General features: G+C 42.9%; 1 protein-coding gene across 1 annotated transcript in view; it reads left to right on the top strand.

Moving 5' to 3' along the window:
* galnt18a (UDP-N-acetyl-alpha-D-galactosamine:polypeptide N-acetylgalactosaminyltransferase 18a) overlaps positions 1-24,154 on the top strand; it is a 115,424-nt gene that overhangs the window by 74,581 nt on the left and 16,689 nt on the right. Inside the window, exons 7-9 of the mRNA XM_069714249.1 lie at positions 6,215-6,400; positions 8,117-8,254; positions 14,687-14,782. Coding sequence (XP_069570350.1) covers positions 6,215-6,400; positions 8,117-8,254; positions 14,687-14,782 — 420 coding nt within the window. The remainder of the gene's footprint in view (positions 1-6,214; positions 6,401-8,116; positions 8,255-14,686; positions 14,783-24,154) is intronic.

The following is a 24,154-nucleotide window of genomic DNA, read 5'->3' as shown; positions in this document are numbered from 1 at the left end:
GTCGAAAAATAGGATGGAAAGAAACCGAGAAATAAAGCTTCCCTTGAACTCTGGTGGTACAATACAGCAACACATACTAGAGTTGGCTAATTTTGAAATGTAGACACTTGATTGTCAATGAATCATGTTCCCCAAATTAAATTTGTTATTCCTAATATCGCCATGAATAGTAATTCTACTATTGGAAACCCCATCTGATAGGAAAATATGAATTTACTTGTCAGGGGAGGAGGGGTTATCGTACCAAATCTAGCTCATGAGCATTTGAAGGCTTCAGTTTCCCGCTATTATATAAAGCAGGAAATTGAAGCTCCTTTCTATTTCAAAAGATCACAAAGCAAACACACCCAAAATGTAGTTATCTACTCTGACTGCGAAGCTTTCGCAAGACAAAAACATATTCGGTGGTTAAGGCTGAAGAAAGATCCAGGTCGTGGCAAACGAACTGTAGTCACAGTCGGCGGTGCTCTGGCCGACTCCCGGTGGGCTGCCGGATCGGTGGGTCGGTGGACCGAAAAAAGGTCCTACCCGCCCGGTCTGGTTTTTGCCGCCCGTCACTCCGGGTGTACACGCTGCGTAAGTGTTCTGGGACTCTCGAGCTCACCGGCCAATCACAACCGATACGTAATCAGCCCTCAAGTGCTTTTCGAAAGCACTGAAACAACAACACAATTTCCCTCTTCCTGTATGATCCGGGTTTAATGACTGCAGCGCATGTGCAGTGAGCTGCTGAGAGAACAGCTCGCTCCGGGGGCAGCGGTGACCGAACGGAGGTCAGGCACAGTTTGAAATGAAGGCATTAAAACAGCTGTCAGCTTAGCAACTTTATCACCAGGTTTTCCAACTTTTCATACCGCTTTAGCAATTTTTATTTATTTTTATTATTTTTTTTATAGAATCTAGTGACAAATATAGCAGCTGTGAATGTGCTCTCTCTCATGTGGCTGCGGGGAAGAGCAGCGTTGACAAATCAGTAGCCAGACAGACTTGCGAATGAGCTCTGGAATCGCGGATCCTTCTTTGTTTGTCTGGGAAACTCCTTCTATTGTGTTTTTTTTTTTATATTTATAACTCCGTGACATAACTTTGATTTCTTTTCTCAAAGCACACACAAAGAAAGAAGTTTACAAGAGTGTGTTCACTTCATTGTCTGAATCCTCTTTATTGATGATATTTCGGCTCCATACTCTACACAACGGCCTACTTTAAAAAAAATAAATAAAAAAAAAAAAAAAAAGTAGGTTCCTAAAACTAAGGCTCATTTCTTTTCGTGCCAAGACGCGACGGACACGATATCGTCTAGTGGATGGGTGTACTACACACTTTGGCGTGATATCAGGTCAAATTATGACCTTCCAACTAAACACTATCTCAACCAGCAGACCATCTGGTAACATCCGAGGTGATTGATGTAACCTACTTCATTGTTTCCCCAATAATTGAATAATGTCTTCTCATCGCCCGTATGGAGCGCAGAAGGGAGGCGGTTTGGGTCGGTGATGCTGACCACAGGTGATGACTTGGCTCAGCTTGGCCTAAAACGAGGAAATCACAACGTGGACTATGGCACACTAAATACTCCCCTTGAAACTGGCTACGACCCGTTATCATAAACATTTATGTGATTTCATGAATACAAATTGCTAAATTTGCCGAAGGCTTAAAACGTCCTGTTGTCTCGGCACAGTTTGGGCCGCTGACTGTAAATGTTCCTTTTGTTTTGACTGGTGAAAGGCTTTCTGTGCACGACTCGGCCTCGACTTTCTCCAATTGAGGCGTGAATGTCAAACCTCCGCGGTCAACTCCTATAAGTCTGATAATACCTTTTTTTTTTTTTTTCTCCCCGGCTCCTCGCAGCGCCGAGACCACGAGCGCTCTTATAACGAAGAGAGGCCGCTCTCTCTTACGGAGCTCATTTGGCATGTAATTGCTCCGCGTAAGCTCCCACCGCAGAGACAAATTGCTCAAACACCTGTTGACATTAGCGCAGAGGAAACCCGGATGGCTCATTCAGCGTAAGCATAAGCAGCGATGCCGCGAACAGCCGGTCTCTCTGCGGGGTTGGTGGTGGGGAAGGCGGGGAGGGGGAGGAGGGGGGTTTGATCTCAACCGCTTGCCGCCCTCGACCTCGGCAGCCTGTGTTTTTTTCCTGACCCGCGTCAGATGCTCCCTCCAGCTGTCGGCCCGATCTGCCCACTTTACGCCCGAGCACTGAAAAGAGCGCCGAGAGAGGGCAGCGACGACACAACAAACACCGAACTGAAATGAAGCGTTTTCGGCGGCGAGGCGACTTCAAAGCTTCCGCCGCGCTCGCGCGCGGCTGTTCGCGCGTTTAAGGGGGTTTCAGGGCGGCCTGGATCTGGAACAGGTTTTAATCTCTTATCTATCTGCATGTGCAGCATTTTGGGAAAGTTTTGAAAGGCAAGCAAAGGTCAGCAAACGCATCAGCCAGAGCGTTGACATTTCATTTCTACGGTCAAACACTTCCAACGCCTCGGGGGGGTGTTTCCGAGGTCTTGACCCGTTGAACCCGATGGATGCAAATTGCGTCCAAATTTCGACCCCCCGTGTACGACGGTGTTTTAAACTAATCGGGTTTTTAAATCACAGCTGAATCACATCGTCTCCAGCATCTGGCCGACATTACATCCCATTTTGTATGAAAGAAAAAGAAAAAAAAAACTTACATGTAGGCCTACATTACAGCCACGTTATTAGCGCGTATCACATGGGTGTTTGTCATTTACGACGTTTATTTCCGGTCAGGCCCGAAGTACATTTTGGTTTTTTTTAAATTGCAAAGTCATCCGATGTCCCACAAACATGGTTCAGATGTTGGCAGATTCCAGACAATCTCCTCCACAGAATTATGAAACGATATCTCTCCTGTCAATTGTTATTTTACATGTAAAGAAAACCTATTTCAAAGTCAAAGTTTTTCCGCTTGATATTAAGACTAATATAAGTCTTATCAAATAAAAAAAAATGGAAGATTTGGATAGCGTAGACTGTGCTGAAAAAAACAAGATATAGCATGAACGGTCAGCCCCTGTTATTACCAAGTTATGAGCTTAAAAGGGAAGGTAGTAAAATAATTACTTCGACAACAGCCGAGGGTTTATTGAGTTAACATCAAACCCCAACAAGCCCGCAAACGCATCATCATTCTTCGTTGTGTTATTCTACATATTTTATCATAAACACATTACAAGAATGACAAGAAAAGTCGCTAGGTGTTTTTTAAAAAATTTTTTTGCTGAAGTAGTGAAGCAGACTACACTGAAAAAAAACCCTCTTCAGATCACTGGTAATGTAAATCAGCAGCGCTATCCTGACAGATTCAGTTCTGCACACATGCCTCAAGGGCATTGCTCTTACTCTTACTAATTCATCATATGTTGAGTTCAACCCGAGGTTTAAATCAGAAAACAGGCAGTTTGTTCTATTTCTATCTCCTTCATACCAAACACAGGCGCCTTTTGTTATCAACGATGGGATTTATAATTTTTTTTTTCCCGCCTCCGTTTCTGCAGATGCGTTCAGTATCTCTGGCCCGCATGCTCCTATTGTGATAAAGACTGTTTTCATGAAGCTTCATCTGCGCCGCGGCGTAACATAGTGCATATTTAATACTCATTGTCTCATGCCGTCTTCTTTCTTTTTTTCTTTTTTTTTTATCACAACAGGCGGCCCCCCACGACGTGATTTATAATGCACAACTTCATTTTGTCGTCGCCTTTTCGCCTCTCATTTTCTCATTAAAACTTAAAAATAAAACACGAGTCCAAGACCGAGATTTATTCCGCGTCGAAAGCAAAGAGGACCGACTGCGAGACAATTAGCGATGTAAATGTGCTGCGTTTTGTTTTCGGGTGACGCGCGTACAAAATCAGAAGAAGCAGAAGAAGCAGCTTTTTGGAAAGGATGACTCAAGAAAATGAAGTGAACCTCTCATTCTCTCTCCACCTCTATTTTACCGTCTTCTCTCTGTGTACCTCCCACTTCGTGTCCTTTCATTTTTTTTTTACATTTTTTTTTGTATCCCTACACCTTTTATGTTTCACTCTTTTCCCGAATTTCTCCGTTTCCCTCCGTTGTTTCGCTGCTGTTGTTTTTTTTCCCGGTCTCTTATCTCTCTGCACACCCACATGCTCAGACGTAGATTGTTATACTCGAAGAATAGCTCCTCATGCTCTAACCCCATGTTGTAAATCCTGTATCGAGAGCGTTGAGGTATTTCTGACTGAAGCGTGTATTATCTCCAAATTTGGCTCGGGTTTGTGCTCCCTTGCCTGGGCGTCGGGCCAGTGCTACAGTTTTTTTTTGCCGTTGTTCTCTTTGCGGGGAAGGAGGCTGGCCGGCGGGAGGGATTACAACACGAGCGCACAAACAAAGTGCAGCGCTGAAATGGAGAGAACCGGAGTTTTTCTATTCTCCGCCGCTTCTTTCTTCCAGACACTGGACCGCTGTGATGTGCAGCTGCAGAATTTTGAGCGGTGCTTGTCATGGAAATACTTTTTTTTTTTTTTTTTTTTAAAGTTCTTTTATAATGGAAAAGGAAGTATTTTGACTGAACTTTGTACTGGCACCTGACAAAAGGCTTCATATACTGGAGAATATTTATGATGAAAAGTTTACAGTTGAAACATTCGACATGCTCAAAATTGAAGATGCAGTCGAAACACAAGTCGGGAAAGAAGCTGAAGTTTCAGTGAAAGTGTATTTAACTAAGCACTGATGTACATTGAAGATTTAGTTCAAATCAAAACACTGAAAAGTGCTGAAATGACCTAAATGTCATAATTTAAACCACGATGTAACTGAGACGGAGCGTAATCTTTGAGGGCGGCGGAAAGAGTAAGAAATGAAAGAAAGAAATTGTTGAGTACGAGTTCCACCTAAAACATTTTGGCCAGTTTCTGCTAGTTTACAGCAGTAATATTATATTCTAGATGTATTAACTCACATTAACATACCGAACTGTGAATTTTGTTATTGAGATATTAATGACGTAACGGTACGTCTATTCGACCCTAACGAATAGACGTTATTTTGTTACATATTTTTAAAGGGGCACCGCTGACTTTAATCATTAATATAAGTTAATTATAAATATATTGCACTTGTCGAAATGGATGTTTTTAATTTGATTCATTTTCAATTTGAGAGTAAACAGGTCTTGGTTAAACGCAGCGTTTCAGTGCTTCAACGGGCGCTCTGAGAGTTATGGTAAAAAAAAAAATATATATGCACTTCTGAATATTTTCACTTTTTGAATATAATTGAAAAAAAAAAAACTGTTCTGCCTTTGTGATTTTCTCAAGAGTTTTTTTGTACCTCTAACGGGTACAACTGTCAAAGTGTGCCGGAGGGCTGCACACTCTTGGTTGCTTTCATGGTGAACCGAAATCTGAAACGTTCATTTCAATGTTTCATGGGCCTGTCGTACCGCTAGCGAGGCCTGCGTAGATGTACTTGACAGCTTTCACTGTCGACAAACTGCAGAATGGTTAAAAATAGGAAGCACCTGGGTGGGCATCCTCGGTGTGATACCTTTTCTATTCATACTAATTCTATCAAGCAGGCTGAATTGCAGCGAGAATTTAATCTTCTATTTGGAGGATGCAGGTTTAACTGGCAGGAATCTGGCAGGTGCTGAAAATATCTGTACCTTTTATTTTGAAAGTACTTACAGTCACTAACCTGCGAGCATTTGTGTGTGCGTGCGTTGAGTAGGATGTCGGGTACTTGTGTGTATATATATATATATATATATTATATGTTATATAATATATATATATATTATATGTAATATAATTTCTAATAGAATGTTTGTTTACAACTTACACCTCATACATTTTATATACGTTTCTTTGGTACATTTATACCATACTATACTGTATATTATATATTTATATAGCCTACGTCCATCACTCATAAAGCAATCTATATCACCGACGTGCAATATCTGTACAACATACAATATGTCCTGAGAAATTTACAATATCTTTTTATAATTTCAATAATAACAAAAACGTCTGTACTTTTCACTGTATAGTTCCAGGTGTATTTATTTATTTTGTGTATACAGCTCGCTTGCGTGTGTGTATTCATACATAGCTGTTTTTTTTGTGTTTTTTTTACATTTGTCTAAAACGTGTTTTGTTTTTTTAAAGCAACATTAATATAGTCTTGTGTTATCTCATGTTCAAAGGTGTGGCAGTGTGGCGGCAGCGTGGAGGTCCTGCCCTGCTCTCGCATCGCCCACATCGAGCGCGCCCACAAACCCTACACGGAGAACCTGACGGCCCACGTGCGTCGAAACGCCCTCCGGGTGGCCGAGGTCTGGATGGACCAGTACAAGAGTCACGTCTACATGGCCTGGAACGTTCCTCTGCAGGTAAAACGCACCACTTGTGTGCTTCGGAGAGTGATGCCGTGTGTGTGTGTGTGTGTGTGTGTGTGTGTGTGTGTGTGTGTGTGTGTGTGTGTGTGTGTGTGTGTGTGTGTGTGTGTGTGTGTGTGTGGGCGTAATAGTGCAACGTATTTATTTTGTGTTCAGAGGCTGTGTTACAAATCTCCTAGCAACCACGACTACTCGTGCCATCAGGGAGGTCCGCTGGAGAATCAGTTGTGCATGAATACCATTTGAATGCGCAGCAGGATGATTGATGTATTCTGTGTACAAGTCGCCGTGTGTCAAAGTGATTACTTTAGGTAGATTTATATTTTAAAGGTCCCATGTTTTCTTTTGTTTTCTGTGCAGTCTTTTTTTTTTTTTTTTTTTTTTATCCATAAGAAGATATTTTTCCAGTTTCAAATACCAAAAAAAAAAACATCTCAATATAGTTTTAAATCGCTCTCGCTTCTCTCGAGAACAATTTTGTGTTTAAGACACATTGATATCAATGACCCTCTCTTTTGATTGGCTGTCTCTTTTCTGAGTGACGCACGGCCTGGCCGATCGCAGGCTGTCTTTGGTCACGTGACCTTTTGCAGCTTTCTTAGCTCAGTGATTGAATGACCGTTCAGTATTTTCTTCAACAGAAAAAGCTTTCGACAGTACGCCGTGCTGTGGGCCGACGTGTAACATGAGCGCGAGTTTGTGACATCACAAGCTTACAGAAGTACAAACGCCTCGTTCAAATGCAGTTTTTGACTCTTTGACAGTATTTCTATAGCCCCTGGACTTGCTTTATAATAAAAAAAAAAAAAGAAAGAAAGAATGGGACATTTAAATTTTGAATTACACTGAAACTTTAAGATGTATGACGTCTATTTCAACCAGGTTTTCCAGGTCCAGCAGAAGTGTCTCGACCGCAGTCTTCTGTGCTGCACATTACAACATACTATAACCGTGTTTTCTTTTAGGACTGGTGCCCTACAAGGATCATCAGTCTGCCCTTACCCGTCTCCTCTTCATTAATAACTCTCTTTGCGTCTGCCGCTTTCCTTTGTACTTAATTGCCGCTCTTCCTCCACCGGTCCTGCTTTCAAACCGTCTTTAATTTTTCTCTATTAGCCTTGTCGTTCTGATGAGTCATCTCAGTTATACCTTTTAGAGACGGCGCTCGGAGCTACCGTTACAGAAAATGGGGTTTCCACCGACGACTATTTCCATTATTCATGAGTCCGTCGATTATTCTTATCTGCGAACAGGGTCGAGTTCCCCTCCACAATTTCCTCATGCTCGTCCTCGGGGTGATTTGTTTTCTAATATTGTCAGACAACGGTAAAACTGCATTTACAGTGTTTTTAAAACGGAGAAAACCAGCAGATTTTCAAGATTTTACACACAGGAAGTGGTTCTCTCTGACTTAAATACAGTGATTATCGAAGCAGCCTCTCTCTTCGCTGGATTACGTTTCTCTGTGATCGCTCTTTATCGTGCCGTCTTTCTGCTCAGTTGTCATTTCGAGCTCGCCCATCGCCGCTCTCGGGATGCTGCATCTGCTGAAAAATACCCCCCACCTCCCGAGGCCCCCCACTTGTTATTTTCGAATCACCGCAACGTCGGAGATGAGAAAAGTTCAAATCTTTATCGTACTTATTGTTGTCGAGTGTTGGTGAAAATGTAAACTGAGACTTGTTCGCGTTTTACTTCCCCCCTCGCCAGAACTCGGGAATAGACATCGGGGACATCTCTTCGAGGAAGGCCCTGCGCTCCAGACTCCAGTGTCGACCGTTCAGCTGGTTCCTCTCCAACATCTACCCCGAGCTCCGATCCTACGGCGACACGGTCGCTTACGGAGTGGTGAGTATCCTGCGAGGTCAAACTTTGATTTCCGTAAATGAATTTTGTCACTGTCCAGAAACGGAGGCTTCGGTCAAATTAAAACGCACCGCTGCTGCTTCATTTGAAATGGGAAAGCCCACGGGGACGAGTTCAACGCACAGCCTGGATCCCGGCCCGTCGTTTTGGAAACACGACACCGCACACTTCCTCCTTCCCTCTCGGCCCCCGCTGGTTGCTACACAGCTCCTCAAAGCAGAACATGAAGTATTCAAGGGCATTTTGAATTCATTATGAAACGGTGACACTCGTTTAGCTTTATCAATAATTAATGTGGCTTTGTTGTGCCAGTGCAGCGAAAAAAGGTGTTTTAAAAACGTGTGAGCACATTTTGATGTGTCGGTTCTCTTGTCACATTACAATCAAACTCTTAAAAGCAGGCGCCCTAAAACGAATGCCTTGTGTTTTTGTTAAAAGAACAAAAGCGTTACATTTTCCTAATTTTCTGAAGTTTTTTTTTTCTTTCTTTCTTTCTGGCTGCCACTATATTTTTGAGTACATTTTTTTTATTTTGGTTTTTAAAAGTTGTATAAATTTGTGATTTATTTGCCACTTCAGGGCAGAAGAATAAGCACCAAACACCGACACATCATATAAAGCTATTACCGAGCAGGTAGTAATAAAAAGCACAATGAAAGTGCTTCAATGTGCAGCCATTTCCAGATGTCCACAGTTTCCCACTAAAAACAGAATTATATAGACAGCAATCAAAAAAGCTCTCTCTTCTAGTCTTATCAGAAGCATTGAAATTGCATGTAATTCCATAATCGCCTTCTCATCACTAAACAGTTTCCTCCAAACTTTACCTTCCAAACTGCAAAACTGCAAAACTTTCCCATTAACGCCGAGTCTACTCGCACACACGCGCGCACACACACGCACACACACACACGCACACACACACACACACACACGTGATATATGCGTCCGCGCTCACTTCAAATCACAGCAGCGGGGTATTGAAAGGGCGAACCTTTTTAATGCCACTTAATTTCTGCACGGCCGTTCCTTCACTTCGGCTAACGGCTGCGGGAGGATTTTGCATAATTGAAAAATGACAGTAATCTGTTCAAAGCTGAGCAGAATCATCCCGCCGCTCCGACTGCTCCTGCTGATAGAGGAGTGGCTACCTCCGGGCCGAGTCCCACGTGCTCACAATTTAATGTCATTTCTTTGATTGGAGATTTTTGATGGTCATCTTTTTAACCTTTTTGACTCACTACTTGGATCAGATATAGTTTTAAGTCATGTGTCTTCTGTGAGCATGAATGCAGTTTGAAAATAGGATCTTCTACTTCCAGAAAAAAGTCTTCTTCTTTTTTTTTTTAAGCTTTATTAAATCTCTGCATTACTTCCAAGTCTGTTAGTGAAGAAGAAGAAGAAGAAAAACTATGAAAGCAAAGAGTTGGGGGGGGGGGAGGCAGGCGTGCCTTTTACTCCGGCATTAGCAGCTGCAGCCGAAGTGTGTAGCTCTGAAAACAGCCTCCTCATCACCTCTTGAGTTTTTTTTTTTTTTTTTATAAAACACTTCAATCACGACGTGAGCTTGGATGGAGTTATGCGTTGACGCCACTGAGCATGTGCGGGGGCTTCGGCTTTGAGCGAGCGAGGTGAAAAGCGCTGCCGCAGTGGCATCTGAGAGATGTAGATATGAAGTTTACATATTTGACAAAAAACAACGTCTCGCAGGAGATGGCGGTTGGAGAGAGTGCAACAAGTGTTCTGATGTGATACCATCTGTGGATGCTGTTTATACACTCATCTGTTATTTAGCGCGAATGAAAAGCTTGGGTGTAATGCACCGCTCGCAGAAGGTAAATACTGAACAAAGCAGAGGTGTTATATTACGATCTGTCGAGCATTTGAAACACAATCAATTTTGGAACTCCGAGATAAAGTGTAAAAATGACATTTCAGTCATTTTGACACTTCATCTTGAAGGATGTAAATGTAGTCAGCTTTACTTTGGTCCACACGGATTTATCTCAACAACTATTGGATGGATTTCCTTTTAAATTTGGTGCAAATATTCATGGTTCCCAGAGGATGAGTCTTTGTGACTTTGGTGATTGTCAGTTGTTATTTGTGGTTTTGCCTGGAATGCCAGTATCTACGCAACTCAACACAAAGACGTCTTTCTTCGCATGCTGTTGATAATTTCAGATCATTTTTGAGTGTTTGAAACACGTCGTTTCCGCACACATTCACCTGCTGTTGTTCCCTTGAGCGAGACACTGAATCGCCACCAGATCCCGGAGCTGTAGCTATGTGGGTAAGCCTGACCTCTGACCTCTCCGCGAGACGAGGCGGCAGGGAAAAATAAATCCCCTCACGGAGGATCAATACAATATCAGATTATTAAACGGCTGAAATATCTGTGACAGCGGTGTGAGATATTGTGAAATAGAAAGCTCGGCTGAGTCCTCAATAATGGATCGAGAACTCTGCTGAAACCCCCACAGGACCGTGTGTGATGTGACTGCAGACGAGAAGCGGTGGGGCGCGGTAAGAAAAGTGAGGGGATGTAGGCGGTGCGCTCTCCAAACGGCAAGCGGGTCGGATGAGACCGACCGTTTTTGAGGACGGAGACATTTGTTTCTCGATCTGTATGTAAGAGAGAACTATAAAATGAAGGTCTTCCCTCCCGTCCAAATATTGCACCTGTGGGACTCGGTTTTCGTACGAGTCCGGACCCGGCAGCGATACGCCCAATCGGGCCCTTTTAATTCAGCTCTAAAAAAAAAAAAATGTATGTTCGTATTTTGCTAACGTTAATGAGGAATAAACATAGAGCCAAACCAAAAAAACCTGAATAGATTTAAAAAAAAAAAAAAAAAGAAAAGAAAAGATTTCTATTAAAATCACGTCTTTGTTTAAAGGTTACTTAAAAGGCAGACCGGAGATGTGCAGCCTCTGAATGTTTACAATGCCGCGGAGGTAGAGGTGGAGAGTGTGAGAGTCAGCGGGGCAAACCTTTTGCCACAGTAGAGTTTTACTAAAGAAGCTGTAACCTTCAAGCAACTGCTGAAATAAAGTATCCGCTATTAAAGCTAAAACATATTTTACCTCGGAATTAAAGACAAATGAGTAGTTGTGCCGTAAAAGGAGTCAACAGCAGCGGGGGGGGGGAAATCGACAGAAGATTTGCACATTTGGTTACACACAAATCCAGCAGAAATGCCCATGTGTCTTGGTTTAGAGGGGAAATTGCTGTGATTTGACCAAAGTGGTCCCATTTTCCACCATTCTGACTGCATCATCATTTTTTTCCATAGCGGGCTTCTTCTTATTCAGCTCAAGCGGCGCTTAGTGACATCTGACCCTCTCTTCAAACTGTCTGACACAACTTGCAGACAGAGGCAGTGATGGAAAGGACCCTGACGTCGGCAAGACAGAAACAACATTATTGTGTGCCACGGCATTCCTGAGTCAGATTCTTTTTTTTTTTTTTTTTCCAAGAGCTTGATTTATGTGAAAGTAAAAAGGTTTCTCTCAAGTATTTATTTTTTTATTTACTTCATGGCACTCTTTGTTTTGTATACATATGTATCTACTACATATATTGTCTTAGCACGTGAAAACGTGAAATAGCCACGCTTTTGGCCTGTCTAGGCGTGACAGTTACACGAAACCGACTGCATGCGTAGAGCCGTGTGATTTACAGGAAAATGAAACTTATAATTAAAACACATGGTTGGGGGTAAATAAGACAGGCCAAAGCGTGACTATTTCACGTTTTGCTGTAGTGGACCGCTGTGTCTATTTCACACTTTGCCGTGATACTGGATTGTGTCTGCAGTTCACGTCAGGCCTCATCACACATCATAACACTGTACTCACTAATTGAACTGCTAAGAGCTGGAAACAAGGCAGCTTCACTAAAATGAAGCAGACGAGGGACTTAATATGCCTTCATTACCCGGCCTCATAAATGCCACAGGTTCAAGGACAACCTGAAAGTGTTGATTTTCCCGCAATTGAATTGACTTATTTTGTACAATTAGTTTCTAATCCTCTGTGGAATTTAGCCAAACTAAAGAAACATCCTGCCATGCAAAAAGTGGACACTGTGATTTTCCTCTTTTGAAGTTATTATTGCTCTGCAGATGCCAAAGAGAGGTGAAGGTTAGTCTAAAGTGTTTGCATGACTTTCTCCTGGCAAGCAGTAATTAGCCCGCAGTGGTTCCATTTGTCTTCACTTTAGCCACACAACTCGAGCCGTGCAGTGCACCACTCTGTCATAATGGAGTAATTAATAATGTAGAGACGGAGAGAGAGGAGGAACGAGGGGAAGAGAGACCGTTCTGCCTTTTATCTGAAATAAAGAAATTCACATTTCCAACTGACAGCAGATACATGTATACAAATACTTTATCAAACGTTTTTTTTTTTATCAGTGAAATTCTTCTCTTTTTTGTGTGTTATTTTTCTTTCTGTATTTTTATCAATATGTATACACAAAAAAAAATGCACTTTTCAATAACAAATTCCCCATGAAAGTTGTAGACGATTCATTTTGTGGATTATCTGTTCAATTCCATTCTTGAAAAGAAATATTGAATTTAAAAAGCGTTTAAACGCATCGCGCATCACAAACGAAATAACAGTCATCTACAAACCTACCAAACAAATCTACATCTGGACCAAAAAAAAATCCCAACTATGTGGATGGATATATCTCTGTAGGATATATGACCTATGAACAGAGAAGTGTATAATTCGTATTTAATATAAATAATTAATTTACCACCTCAGACATACTGTTTGTGTTACAGACAACATCTTTATATTGTTAAAATGTACAACTTTCTAAACCCGGAAATTCTTGTTGATACAATTTACATCCACATATACAGTAAAATGCTTTGAATTACATCCTCTTGCCATATTTTGTTATTTACTTTAATAAAAGGAACAGGCTCCATCCTGCGCTAGCTATAGGAACAAATCCACGTGCAAAAAATATGCTACTGCTGTGAATCCGGTGAGAATTTTAGCTTCAAAACAAAACAAAAAAAACTCAAATGAAATCCCAGTAATAATGAACTTAACATTTACAGAGCAAAGTAAAAAAATCAAGATGTCCTGACAGCTCTGACGGAGCTCCGGGCCGTAATCCGAGGACGGCCGCAAACAAACAAACCGTGTCGTATCCTGACCGTTCCCGTCCTTTCAGACATGATTCAATAATTAATGAACTTAACTGTTGTTGTGCCGTGTGCGTAGATGCACGCGGCAACTCTTTCGCTTTGGAAACGTGTGGATCCTGCTGCTGCTGCCGCTGCTGTATTAAAAAAAAAAAAAAAAAAAGCTGCGGGTGTCGAACAGCTGGAAGCAACAACACCAAAAAAAATGTATACAGACAACATATATTTATACATATTTTGGAATATGTGCGAAATTGTAAAGCGAAGTGAAAGAGGATTAGTGTTCGGTTATTGGAGGTAAAGTGTTCAGACTGTGCAGCGTGTGCAGAGAAAGCCCGTTTGACCCACATAAAACCTTGTGACTAGTAGCTTATATTTTTCTGGTAAAGGTGTTGCTTTGAGGGTTGCACTTGTTTGGAGGGAGATTTGTTTGCGCGGCGTGAGACCGAGCCTCGGCGCCTAAAGCGAGAGAGTTGGCAGCCCCGCTGCTGCCGTGAGTGCAGAGCTGGAGACGCGATGTGTTTAGCCTAGCAAAAAGGCTCGAAGAAAACAAGAGGAATACCCGACTCTGAATAATAAAGCTAACTTCTCACTGCCCTTAAAAGTTGTTTATGTAGCAAATCGGACACAACGCGCAACTCAAGCTGCTTTCAAATGAACAGGTGTTTTTTGACTGTATGTCAAATTTAATAATAGAAGTGCCTTAAACCGCAATACCACAGAGGTCCACTAGGGGACTCAATTTTCCACAAGTCAATATGTTCCCACTCTCTAAATTCCCCTCCGTCAGATCGGTTTTCTAGCGGGTCATCTTAAAATAATTCCCTAAGTATTTCGATATTTGGCCTCAAAGAGACGTTTTGTTTTTGTTTTGTTTTTCTAATATGTTGAGGCGTCCTTCAAAAGAAATCTGAATAAAGGTTTTATTGAGGTCTTCCACAAGAGACAAACAAAACCAGAACTGGATATTAGCTGCATTTTTTTTTTTTTTTTTTTTTAACCCCCTCAATGTTTGGTAATAAAAATAAATGCTGCCAAACTCTTAACAGCCTGAAATTGTGTTCAGCAAATGTGACCGCTAAACGTGTGCCCGAAAAAAGGTTTCAGACTCTTGTTTCATTGACTCGTAAACACGCACGTTGAAGCCAATCTCGGTGGTTGTATCGTAACTTAAGTTGGGTCGCTTTTTCGTATTAACATCTTTTCCTCTCCCTCTTTTTTTGTTGTTGTTTTCTTTTCCCTCCAGTTTAAGAACAGTCTGAGGGACGACCTGTGTCTGGACCAGGGACCCGACACGGACAACGTTCCCATCATGTACCTCTGCCACGGCATGACACCTCAGGTTAGTGGGGTTTTCTTTCCATCAACGTCTGATCGCTTCAAACCCCCCCCCCCCCCCCGAAACACCAACAACCGGCGAGAGATCTTAGGAGAGGGTTGTCGGCAGTCGATAATTGGACTCCTTCACAATCTTTGTTATTTTAAATGAGGGATTTAGAGGGAGCAAGCATTGCATAAAGTTGCATTATAGCAGCGGCTATGGATGAGGGATATCTCTTTATTCTCCTCACAACAAAAGAGGACTTTGTACAGAGTACAATCGGTATGTTGGCGCGTTTCTAAACCTACGTTTGCGAGGATATTATGACTCCGTGAACGCTATTATGAAAGCAGCTATGATGGATTTTTTTTTTTTTTCGCTGTTGTTGATTGTTGATGGCCTCGTCAAGGCCACCCTAACAAACTGGAAAACATCACGATCACATATTACCGTTGTGTTTTTGCGGCTCTTCAGCTATTAAATGCTCGATTGTGTTCACCAGCGAGTCTGTTGATTGGTCCGCACAGTCTGTTCATCAGAACTTTTTTTTGTTGGTTACTGCCAAAAAAAAAAAAAAAAAAAAACATTTGATGAGAGCAGAGTTGTGGAACAGAAAACCAAAAACAACGAGCTAAAAGATGGCAAAATGCCGTGTGGAGTTATATCGGCTGCTTTCCCGTCACACATTGTAATTTGATCCCTCGACCGTATAGAATCTTGATTACAGCTCCTTTAAACACCGTAAAGCCGAGAGGAAATTACACTGTTTGTTAGAGTTAATAAAGTGGAGCAGTTTTATGACCGCGGTGACGCTGCATATAGGGGCCATCGGTAATTCTGAGCTACGAAGGCCTGTATTTGCATAATGGTTAGGTTGCTTAATTAGAGCGTAGATCTAGAGCGAAATGGTCGCAAAAAGGCTAATATATCACCACGCTATAATACGGCTGCTTTGTCACTTTAATCGGAGAGGGGAAGTTTTTTTTTGTTTTTTTTTTGCCTTTAGCAGCTGAAATATCTGAAAAGCTCAATGCATGAGTCACCGCCGGCCAATCAACAACTCTATCAGCTCGCTGCAGATTTAAGGTCATTTAACTCTAAGGGCCAGTAAAAGCTGCACTTATTGCCCTCCTAATGGGAGATTGGAGAAAAACAATTTAAAAACCAGAGAGTGTGACTGTGTATTTCCAGTTTTGAAAAAAAAAAATTTGCCGCTTTGAAGTGCTCTGGAGCTTGACAAAATTAAAAATTCATATTCAGCTGTCAGCGTTATATAAAGAGGCTGGCATAATCAGAACTAGATTCTTCTATGTAGTGGGGCCCCGGCATCCAGAGGAGGGTTTTTTCTTATTTTTTTTTTTTTTACGACGCTCCGAGCCGAGCCTCCATTGTCTGTAAAGTTAATAGCTTTGACCGGCGCCTCGGCGTCGGAAACATCCAACTTTCCTTCTGGGTCATGTTCGGTAATACGGCATCAGCTGCTACAAACTGCTGTGTTTGCATTTCTCCGTCTCTCCTGTCTTTTTGCTTTCCATATATTCTCCCTCCTGGAGACGGGCATAATCAGCAGGTGCTGGTAAAGGAGAAAAAAAGGAAAAAAAAAAAAAAAAGAACTGGGTTGCGTTAGTGCCTTCCTATCTCCCTTCCTGTCTGTAATAAAGATGGGCGAGGCTGCCGCGAAGGGCTCCCGAGCTTATTCTCTTCACAACGAAAAGCTCAACGCTGCTAGTTTTGCTCAAATTTTGGGCGTGAAGCTCGACAGCTTGAGACTTTTTTTTTTTAAGAAGTTCCCCCCCCCCCAATCGTAACGTGTATTTTGCCTCCGACAAAACCGAGGCCAGATGACAGGGAAATGTATTCGGCCTCCGGCAGCGCAGACCGTCCCTCGAGTCCCAGTCTGCGCTGCCCAAAGTGAAGCCCGGAGGCCGATATTCATTCCCCTCCTCTGGGGATGCATCTGGCCGACGGTGTATATGATGTTAGCGCGTTCAAATCTTAGTGGCTGGTTTTTTTTTATTATTATTTTTTTACACCACTTCACATTTTCAGGACATAAGCATCCTCTGAGCCTGCGCTTCTCCAGTTAGTCGTTACCGAGCTGATATTTCGCGTATTTTCGGGCGCTCGAGGCAGAGCGAGTCCGAAGACGATCTGTTCGCACGAATCTCTGGAGGAATTTCAGCTCGCCCCAAACATAAAATGACACACAGCGAAGCCATAATTTACCCACTGCGCTGCAGCACGTCTTCAGATAACAGGAGTATTTAGGGGCTTTGCTTGGAGAAGTCAAGATAGCAGCAGAATATCATTACATTTTTCCACAGTGAAAGGAAAATCAGCAAAGAACTAATCACTTCATAGACTCCAGACATTTTAAATCACAGGTGCATATACATACATCGGGCTGCACGTAAAAATGAAATGGAAGTCATTACCTATCCGCTACCTGCAGCAGTAATCGCAGAGGGATTAGAGAATGTTATTTTATAATGGATAAATCCACAATCTTTCATGTTAATGGATATTTTCAGACACTTCCATGCATAGGCTGCCACTCCTCGCGTTCACCTAATGAAATTCCAGGCCTCGGTGACTTAACCCCAGCTCCGGCTGACGCCGATCCGACCCCCATGTTCGCTCAAAAGGCTTCTGTGTTGATCTCTTAATGCCGAAAAGATGCCCGAGGACGCCGAGCGGAAAAGCAGCAGGTGGGGTTTTATAGACTCAGATTTTCCTCTGGTCTTCCGTCATCACGCTTTTAACACTTTGTTCATTCTTTATCCTTTATTCATATGAAATGCTTTTTTTTTTTTTTCTTCTTCTTCTTCTTCTTCTTTTTTTTTTGGTCTTTTGAAGTCCGGAAGGAGCGCACACACCTCACGACTGAGGAAATAAATACGCGAGGCGACACACTCGAACGACCGATGGGTAACAGCTGGAGTTCTGACGGCTCATAAATCTACAGATCCTTTGAGCGCGCCTTCCGGGCCGTTCCCAGGCCAGATGAGATGTACAACCCCTCCAGATACTCTGGGTTGGCCCGGGGGGGTCCTCCTACCGGTTGGACATTATCAGAAACCCTTTAGTGGAAGGGCACCCGGGAGACATCCTTCAGATGTTGGAGCTCCTTCCCTTACCTCTAAAGCCGAGCCCGGCAACCCTTTAGAGGAAACTCCTTTCAGCTACTTGCATCTCGCTCTTTCAGTCGCTACCCAAAGCTTATGACCACAGATGAGGGTCGACACGGAGCTCAAACGAATGGAAATGGAAAACTTTTTTCCCTTTCAGTTCGGCTCCCTCGTCACCAAAGCGGCCCGGTGCGTCACCGTCCGCTCCGTCCAACACTCTCCGACGAACCCAAAATGCGCTTCTCTGTCGACATTTCCTTTCCCTTACCTGAAACCAAAAATGATCCCTTAACCCCAATCAGCGACCTTCAGAGACACTCAACTTGTCCGTAGACAAATGTTGCGACCCGCAAACAGGAAACCTCAAAGGGGTGGAAACATTATTCAAATGACTAAACGTTCCCCCTCCAGCAAAATACGCACGAGGTCATCAGTCTACCGTGTTTTAGAAAAAACAAACTCTCCTGTTTATGACTCGTCGTTTCCTCAGCAGCTGTAACGTTTGTCCCTGACTCTGCACGGGCACGGCCCGATCTCCAACTTCAGCAAACACCTCGGGTCAAGTGTGAACATCATTTTATTCGAAGCGTGTCCTGTGTCCGTGCTATCAGATATTAAGCTGTACCGCGCTTCGAGCTTATTATCTCGCTTTAGTGGCCGGTTTTTCAAAAACAGAGCGGACTTTTGTGGTACAGTTTAGCAGCATTATTCTTACTAACCGTCATGTCTCATAGCTGTCAATATGCAGCATGTCATCAACAAGTAGAAAACACAATATCCTACACAAAATCTACATTCAGCGTGTCTGTTCCCAGCAAATAGTGGTAATTCTGAATGTGGAAAATGGGTCGGAAAGAGGTTCTGAACCGTTTCAGACCACGTGCCAAACAAAATTTCCCAAAGTACCGCTTCCCACCGCAGATAGCGACAATTTAAAAAAAATTTAACAATGCAACAGCCTCAGAAAGACTAAATAACAACAACATAAGGCTGGCTTTGTACAATCAAAGAATATATTTGTTCATCAGAGACACAAAAAAAATCACTCAAAGTTAGCAGGAAGAGGAGTTTCTAAATGAAACCCACTGTTATCGCCATCGAGTCCGACTGCGTCGAGCTAATTTTAGGTTTATGCCACGTTGGATGTGATGCAACTTAAATGACCAAGCACATTCAAATCAGATTTTTTTTATATATATATATTTAGATGATTAACAACTAATTCTTACATCACTCTAATGTAATGTGGGTATGAAATAACTGTTTTTCTGCAATAAAAAGAAGATTAAAATGCCTTTTTTTTTTTTTTTTTTTTTTGCCGTGTAACACTGCTGGTACGCACACCACGGTTTGGTAATCACCTGTCTAGAGGAAACTTTCATTTGTTGTTTTGTTTGTTTGTTTTTTTGCCTCGTGGCTGCACGAACATCGATTGTTTCCGAGCGGGAAACCGGTCTCTTCATCACATTCGGAAAAACGTAGACGGTTAATGTGGCCGTTCTATCGGAGGCTAATTCAGGGAAAACGGCGGCGGTGCAGGTGACAATATTCATTCGACGGAATAGTTAGAAATTAAGCGGTTGATAGAAATCTGATCTGCGCCTCTGTTGTTGTGGCCTTGCTGAGAAGATTGGTTTGCGGCTGGATCAATAAAGTCTGAAAATTAGACCTTTTGAGGCTGTTTAGCAGGGCAGCATTCAGGTGTGTGTGTGTGTGTCTTGAATTCCTATTGTTGTGGGGACACCGACCGCTCTTCACCTTTTTCGTGAGGACTTGACTTTGCTGTTGAGATGTTTCACGCTGATATGCCGCTACAGCCTTGGAATAAATGTTTGTGAAGGGGAGTGCTCGTAAGAATAGCAAGTGCGTTTACTTGGGTGGGGGCGGGGGGTGGAGAGAGGATGGGGAGGGGGTGTCCACGCAGTGAAAATAAACCAGGATATTGAACTTGTAAGTTCAGGCGGAAGTGAACGAGCTGCGGGAAGTCTTGTAGCAGAAATTGATGATTGTAAAGGACGGGGGGGGAAAAAATAAAACAGCCACTTATGAAGAGAAACCCGAGTCGCCGCTCAGTATTAAATCAAAGTTTACACTTTCGAAACACACTTAGGAAAGAGAAAAATCTTTACTCCAACAGTGACTCGCTTTTACTTTAAAGGGACTTTAGAAGAAACCGATTTATGATTTCTGGAATGTTCGGTTGTGTATTCATGATTTAAGATCGAGTTATTTCACCAGGGAGTCTCTGTTTGGTACAAAGAAAACTCAAACTAATTACCCGACCCTCAAAACTTTTGACAAACTGTGTGTGCGTGTGTGTGTGCGTCAGAGAAACCCAATTACTGGACTTTGAAAACTTTTAACCTTTGCCAAAATTGATGTGCGAGAGTGCGTTTTGTCTGCGTCTCCATCAGCAGGGAGGCGGAAAAAAAACCAAAACAGTCATTCACAACCTCCCAGTGGGGCTCGAGCACCAACCTTCCTTCACACAACAATCTCAATCCAAAGAGGGAATTTCCACTCAGCTCTTGCCTTTTTAAAATCATTTTTTTTTTGTCTTAATAATGCAGAAGGCGTCACGAGCAGCGGAAAATAGAGAAAGCCCGGCGCTTAATTTTTTTTTTTTTGGGGGGGGGTCATTAACAGGCGGTGGTTATAAAATGGAGATATTGTAATGGTTGTCGTTGCGCTGAAGTAATCCATTTTCAAAATGACTGTGTCTGTAAGCCTATTAAAACTGCTCACCAGTGATCGGTGTACGATACCGAAATGAGCTTTCCCCGCCTGCGTGTGTGTGTGTGTGTGTGCGCGTGTGTGTGTGTGCTTTCCAGTGGTAGAAACAAGAACGTCAATTTGTTATCTGCATCTATGAATGACAGCTTTTCTATAGTTAACCTCATCGTCTGCTCCCCCCTCCATCTTTCTGCTCCACTCGTCCAGATAAACCTCTTCATTATGTTCTGAGACAACTTTGCAGCTGTTGTTGTGTGTGTGTGTTGTTGTTGTTGTGTGTGTGTGTGTGTTTTGTCTCCTCAGCACCGCAGCAGATGGCTGAGAGAAACACCAGTGATTAGGCTGTCCAACCGCATCTCTCTCTGTTGGTAATAAGCTCAACAGGAGCCTCAGATAGAAGAAAAGTCGCTCTCGCTCGGAGAGAAGACGCTCGGTTGGTAAATATCTCGGCCGTGTCAACTGTGTCATCATCTCCGGGAGACCAAATTATAAGACGGACGGAAGAGAGTTCATTTTGCGTGTGACGCTTTTTAGTTTAATGGTGATTTTTTTTTTTTATTATTTTTACAATGGTTTATCATGTTATGAATTATTTTTAACCCTCCTGTTGTCCTCGGCAGCTGTGTTCAACCGAGTTCTATTTTATTTCTATATTTTTATATTTTTTTTGGGGGATCATCGGTCATCACTCTTTAAAGAAACCCTCACAGCCTCCTCGTCACCAATGATCCCCCCCCCAAAAAATATGAAAATAAAACAGAACTTGGTTGAACACAGCTGCGGGTCATTTTGACCCGAGGACAACGGGAGGGTTAAAGAGGAGTTAGTTTACGGTTGAATAATAAATAAATAATAAAAGTGGTGTTACCTCAAACAAACTTTGGGAACATCCGGTTTTGGCTACGATCCGTGCGGTGGGGAGAGGGGGGAGGGGGGTCATTTCTCGGCGTTTCATTCGTAGTCTTCGCGGTTAAATTGACCACTATTGGAGGTTGCCTTTAACCAATCAGCAAAACTGGCAAAATGGAGCCCCTCCCCTCGATGTAAGTGTAATGCAACGCCGTTGCCGGCTTTTTTTTTTTTTTAAATGTTAGACGTTGCTGGTGCTTCGGCTTTGATGAATTGATATTTTCTAACTCCACTACTTACACCATCGTTGGAACTTTGTCGTGGCGCTCAGCCACGCCCACCGGTCCGCCGATTGGTCCGCCGTGCGAAACCTTCAAGCAAACGGGGGTTTCCAGACTCTAATCGCAGCCAAAAACTGAGCCGGTGTGGAATAAAAATGCAGTAGAAAGTTAGAATAAATGCTTCACTATCTTAAGTGATGCATTGCAAACCAAACCCGGGGGGATTAGATCAACATAATATTGGTGCCCTTTTTTTTTTTTTCTCTCTCTCTCTTCTTTATACGCCTCCGTTTCCGAGGCCGAAAACTGACAGTTGCAAATTGTGTAACCTCGATTGTGAATGCGGCAGGGTTACATAACCGACCTCTGAATCGGAGAGGGGGGGGGAGAGGGATGAATAACATCTCTACCAGGACAAACGGGTCCAAAAAGACCCGTCGTCTCAAGAGAGTGATTTCTAATGTTTTTTAATATCCTCTTAATGTCCTCTGAGATCCCTATCGGCTGGACAGCGTGACAGCCGAGTGGCAACATACCGCGACGTCCCATTAGTTTGTTTTCGAAGCCTCCGGTCTGGCATTTCGGCCGTCGTCGCCTTGACGACACTAATGCTCCGCCCACCCACGTCGGAAACCTCTCTTTGAAGTTGAATATCTAATTAATGATGGATTTAATTTTTAGAGGGACCACCGGGAAACTGATGAGAACGAGGGAATTTAGCAAAGGACAAAAAAAAAAATCGACTTCATGAGAGAAGTTGACGCTTCACGAACGGGAGTCAACTGGAGCCCCGGTTTTTTATTGAGCCAGCCCCGGAGTGGCCATAGGCGGTACTGCACGAAACGTTTTGAGGCATTCGCGAGGAAAAACAACAACCGCCTGATTTTCTGCGTTATTATTTTACTGTTTTGGTGAAACCTGAACTGACCTTTTTAACAAAACACCACCCTCAGGCCAAATTTTGCGCAGAATAAATATCCAAATGCCATTTCAACCTCCTGCCGCACATTCACGTGGGTTTATAAACACCCGACTTGTCCATACGTCGTCCTTAAGATGTGTCGGAGGCCTCTCGGGGTCTTTTGAACTCGGGGAAACTCTTTGAATCCGACATAAAAGCGGCGGCTCAAAGTCCCCCGTGGCCCTCCGGTGAAACACTCCTCTCGACATGTGGCACAATTCATACACTTGTCTGCCTGGTTCGGTACAACGCGTTCACTGTGAACGAGTTTTGCCTGCGAGGATTAGATCCGATTTTTGATAACGCTGCACAAAGATTTTCGCCCAGATCGCAATGTCTTCTGCTAAAAAAAAAAAAAAAAAAAAAAAAGAAAAAGGGGTGGACATTAAAACACCAGAAAATCCACCTAGCTCTACGAGCTTTTTCCTTCCGTCCGCGCTCGTCAATACGTACGTCTGTCAGGAGAGAGATCGTTACCTGTCGACCGCGGCGCCGTGCTAATCCTTCTATTAGTGTTTTTTAAGTAGCCGCGACGGGAGAGGAGACGGCATTAAGCCCTCTGTTGGAAGATGAGCGTCAATCTATTGACGGATGCAGGTTTAATCGCTCTTCTTTCTTTTTTCTTTTTGGAGCGTGTATGTGCACGGAGGAACAAATCAGTTTTGTTGTTGTTGTTGTTGTTGTTGTTGTTTTTAACGGCAACTTAAGATCTCTGTGGCTGGTTCAGTGTTAATAATGACTCCTATCTAGAAAATGTCCTGTTCCTGCAAGGCGGTCATCATCCCCATCAATTACCTGCTCGCAGCTCTCGCGCGCACACACACACACACACACACACACACACACACACACACACACACACACACACACACACACACACACACACACACACACACACACACACACACACACACACTCGGAGTCGAAGCACTCAGCCGGAGTTTTTCCGTTTGTTCCGAGTTTCTGTGCTTTACTCTGCCGTCGTTCCTTGATCTCAACTTTTTCTTCTTTTTTTTTTTCCTGGCTTGTTTGGTTTTCATGTTTCACCTTGATCCTTCTCATTTGCTTTGCTCACGTCAGGTAGTCTGTGATTCCCCCCCCCCCCCGTCTCATCTTTTTCTGTTCTGTCAAAACTCAGAATAAAACGCATGTCTCACTTGATGGTGTGAAGTTCTTCAAGCTACTTAAAGGTGTGTTTTGCAGGCTTCAAAACTGGGCCAACATTTGCATTCATTACCATGTCCTTATGTTTTTTTTTTTTACTTTTCTCCAGGTATGCAAAATTTGCGCCGTTAGTAATTTTTTTTGCCATTATGGACTTTTTTTTTGGTTTGTTTTCCTCACTGACCTCTCTTCTGCCTCCTTAATGTCTTTCCGCTGAACATTTCCTCTTCGTTTCTTCTTTTCTTTTCTTCTTAATTAGAACATTAACAAGTGGCCT

The sequence above is a fragment of the Brachyistius frenatus genome, unplaced genomic scaffold (assembly GCF_029030835.1).
Source record: "Brachyistius frenatus isolate BFR_SWC_R1_liver_20210118 unplaced genomic scaffold, ASM2903083v1 Contig_129, whole genome shotgun sequence".
Taxonomy (NCBI): domain Eukaryota; kingdom Metazoa; phylum Chordata; class Actinopteri; family Embiotocidae; genus Brachyistius; species Brachyistius frenatus.
Note: the sequence above shows the minus strand (reverse complement) of the source record. Positions and strands in the feature narration are given on the sequence as shown.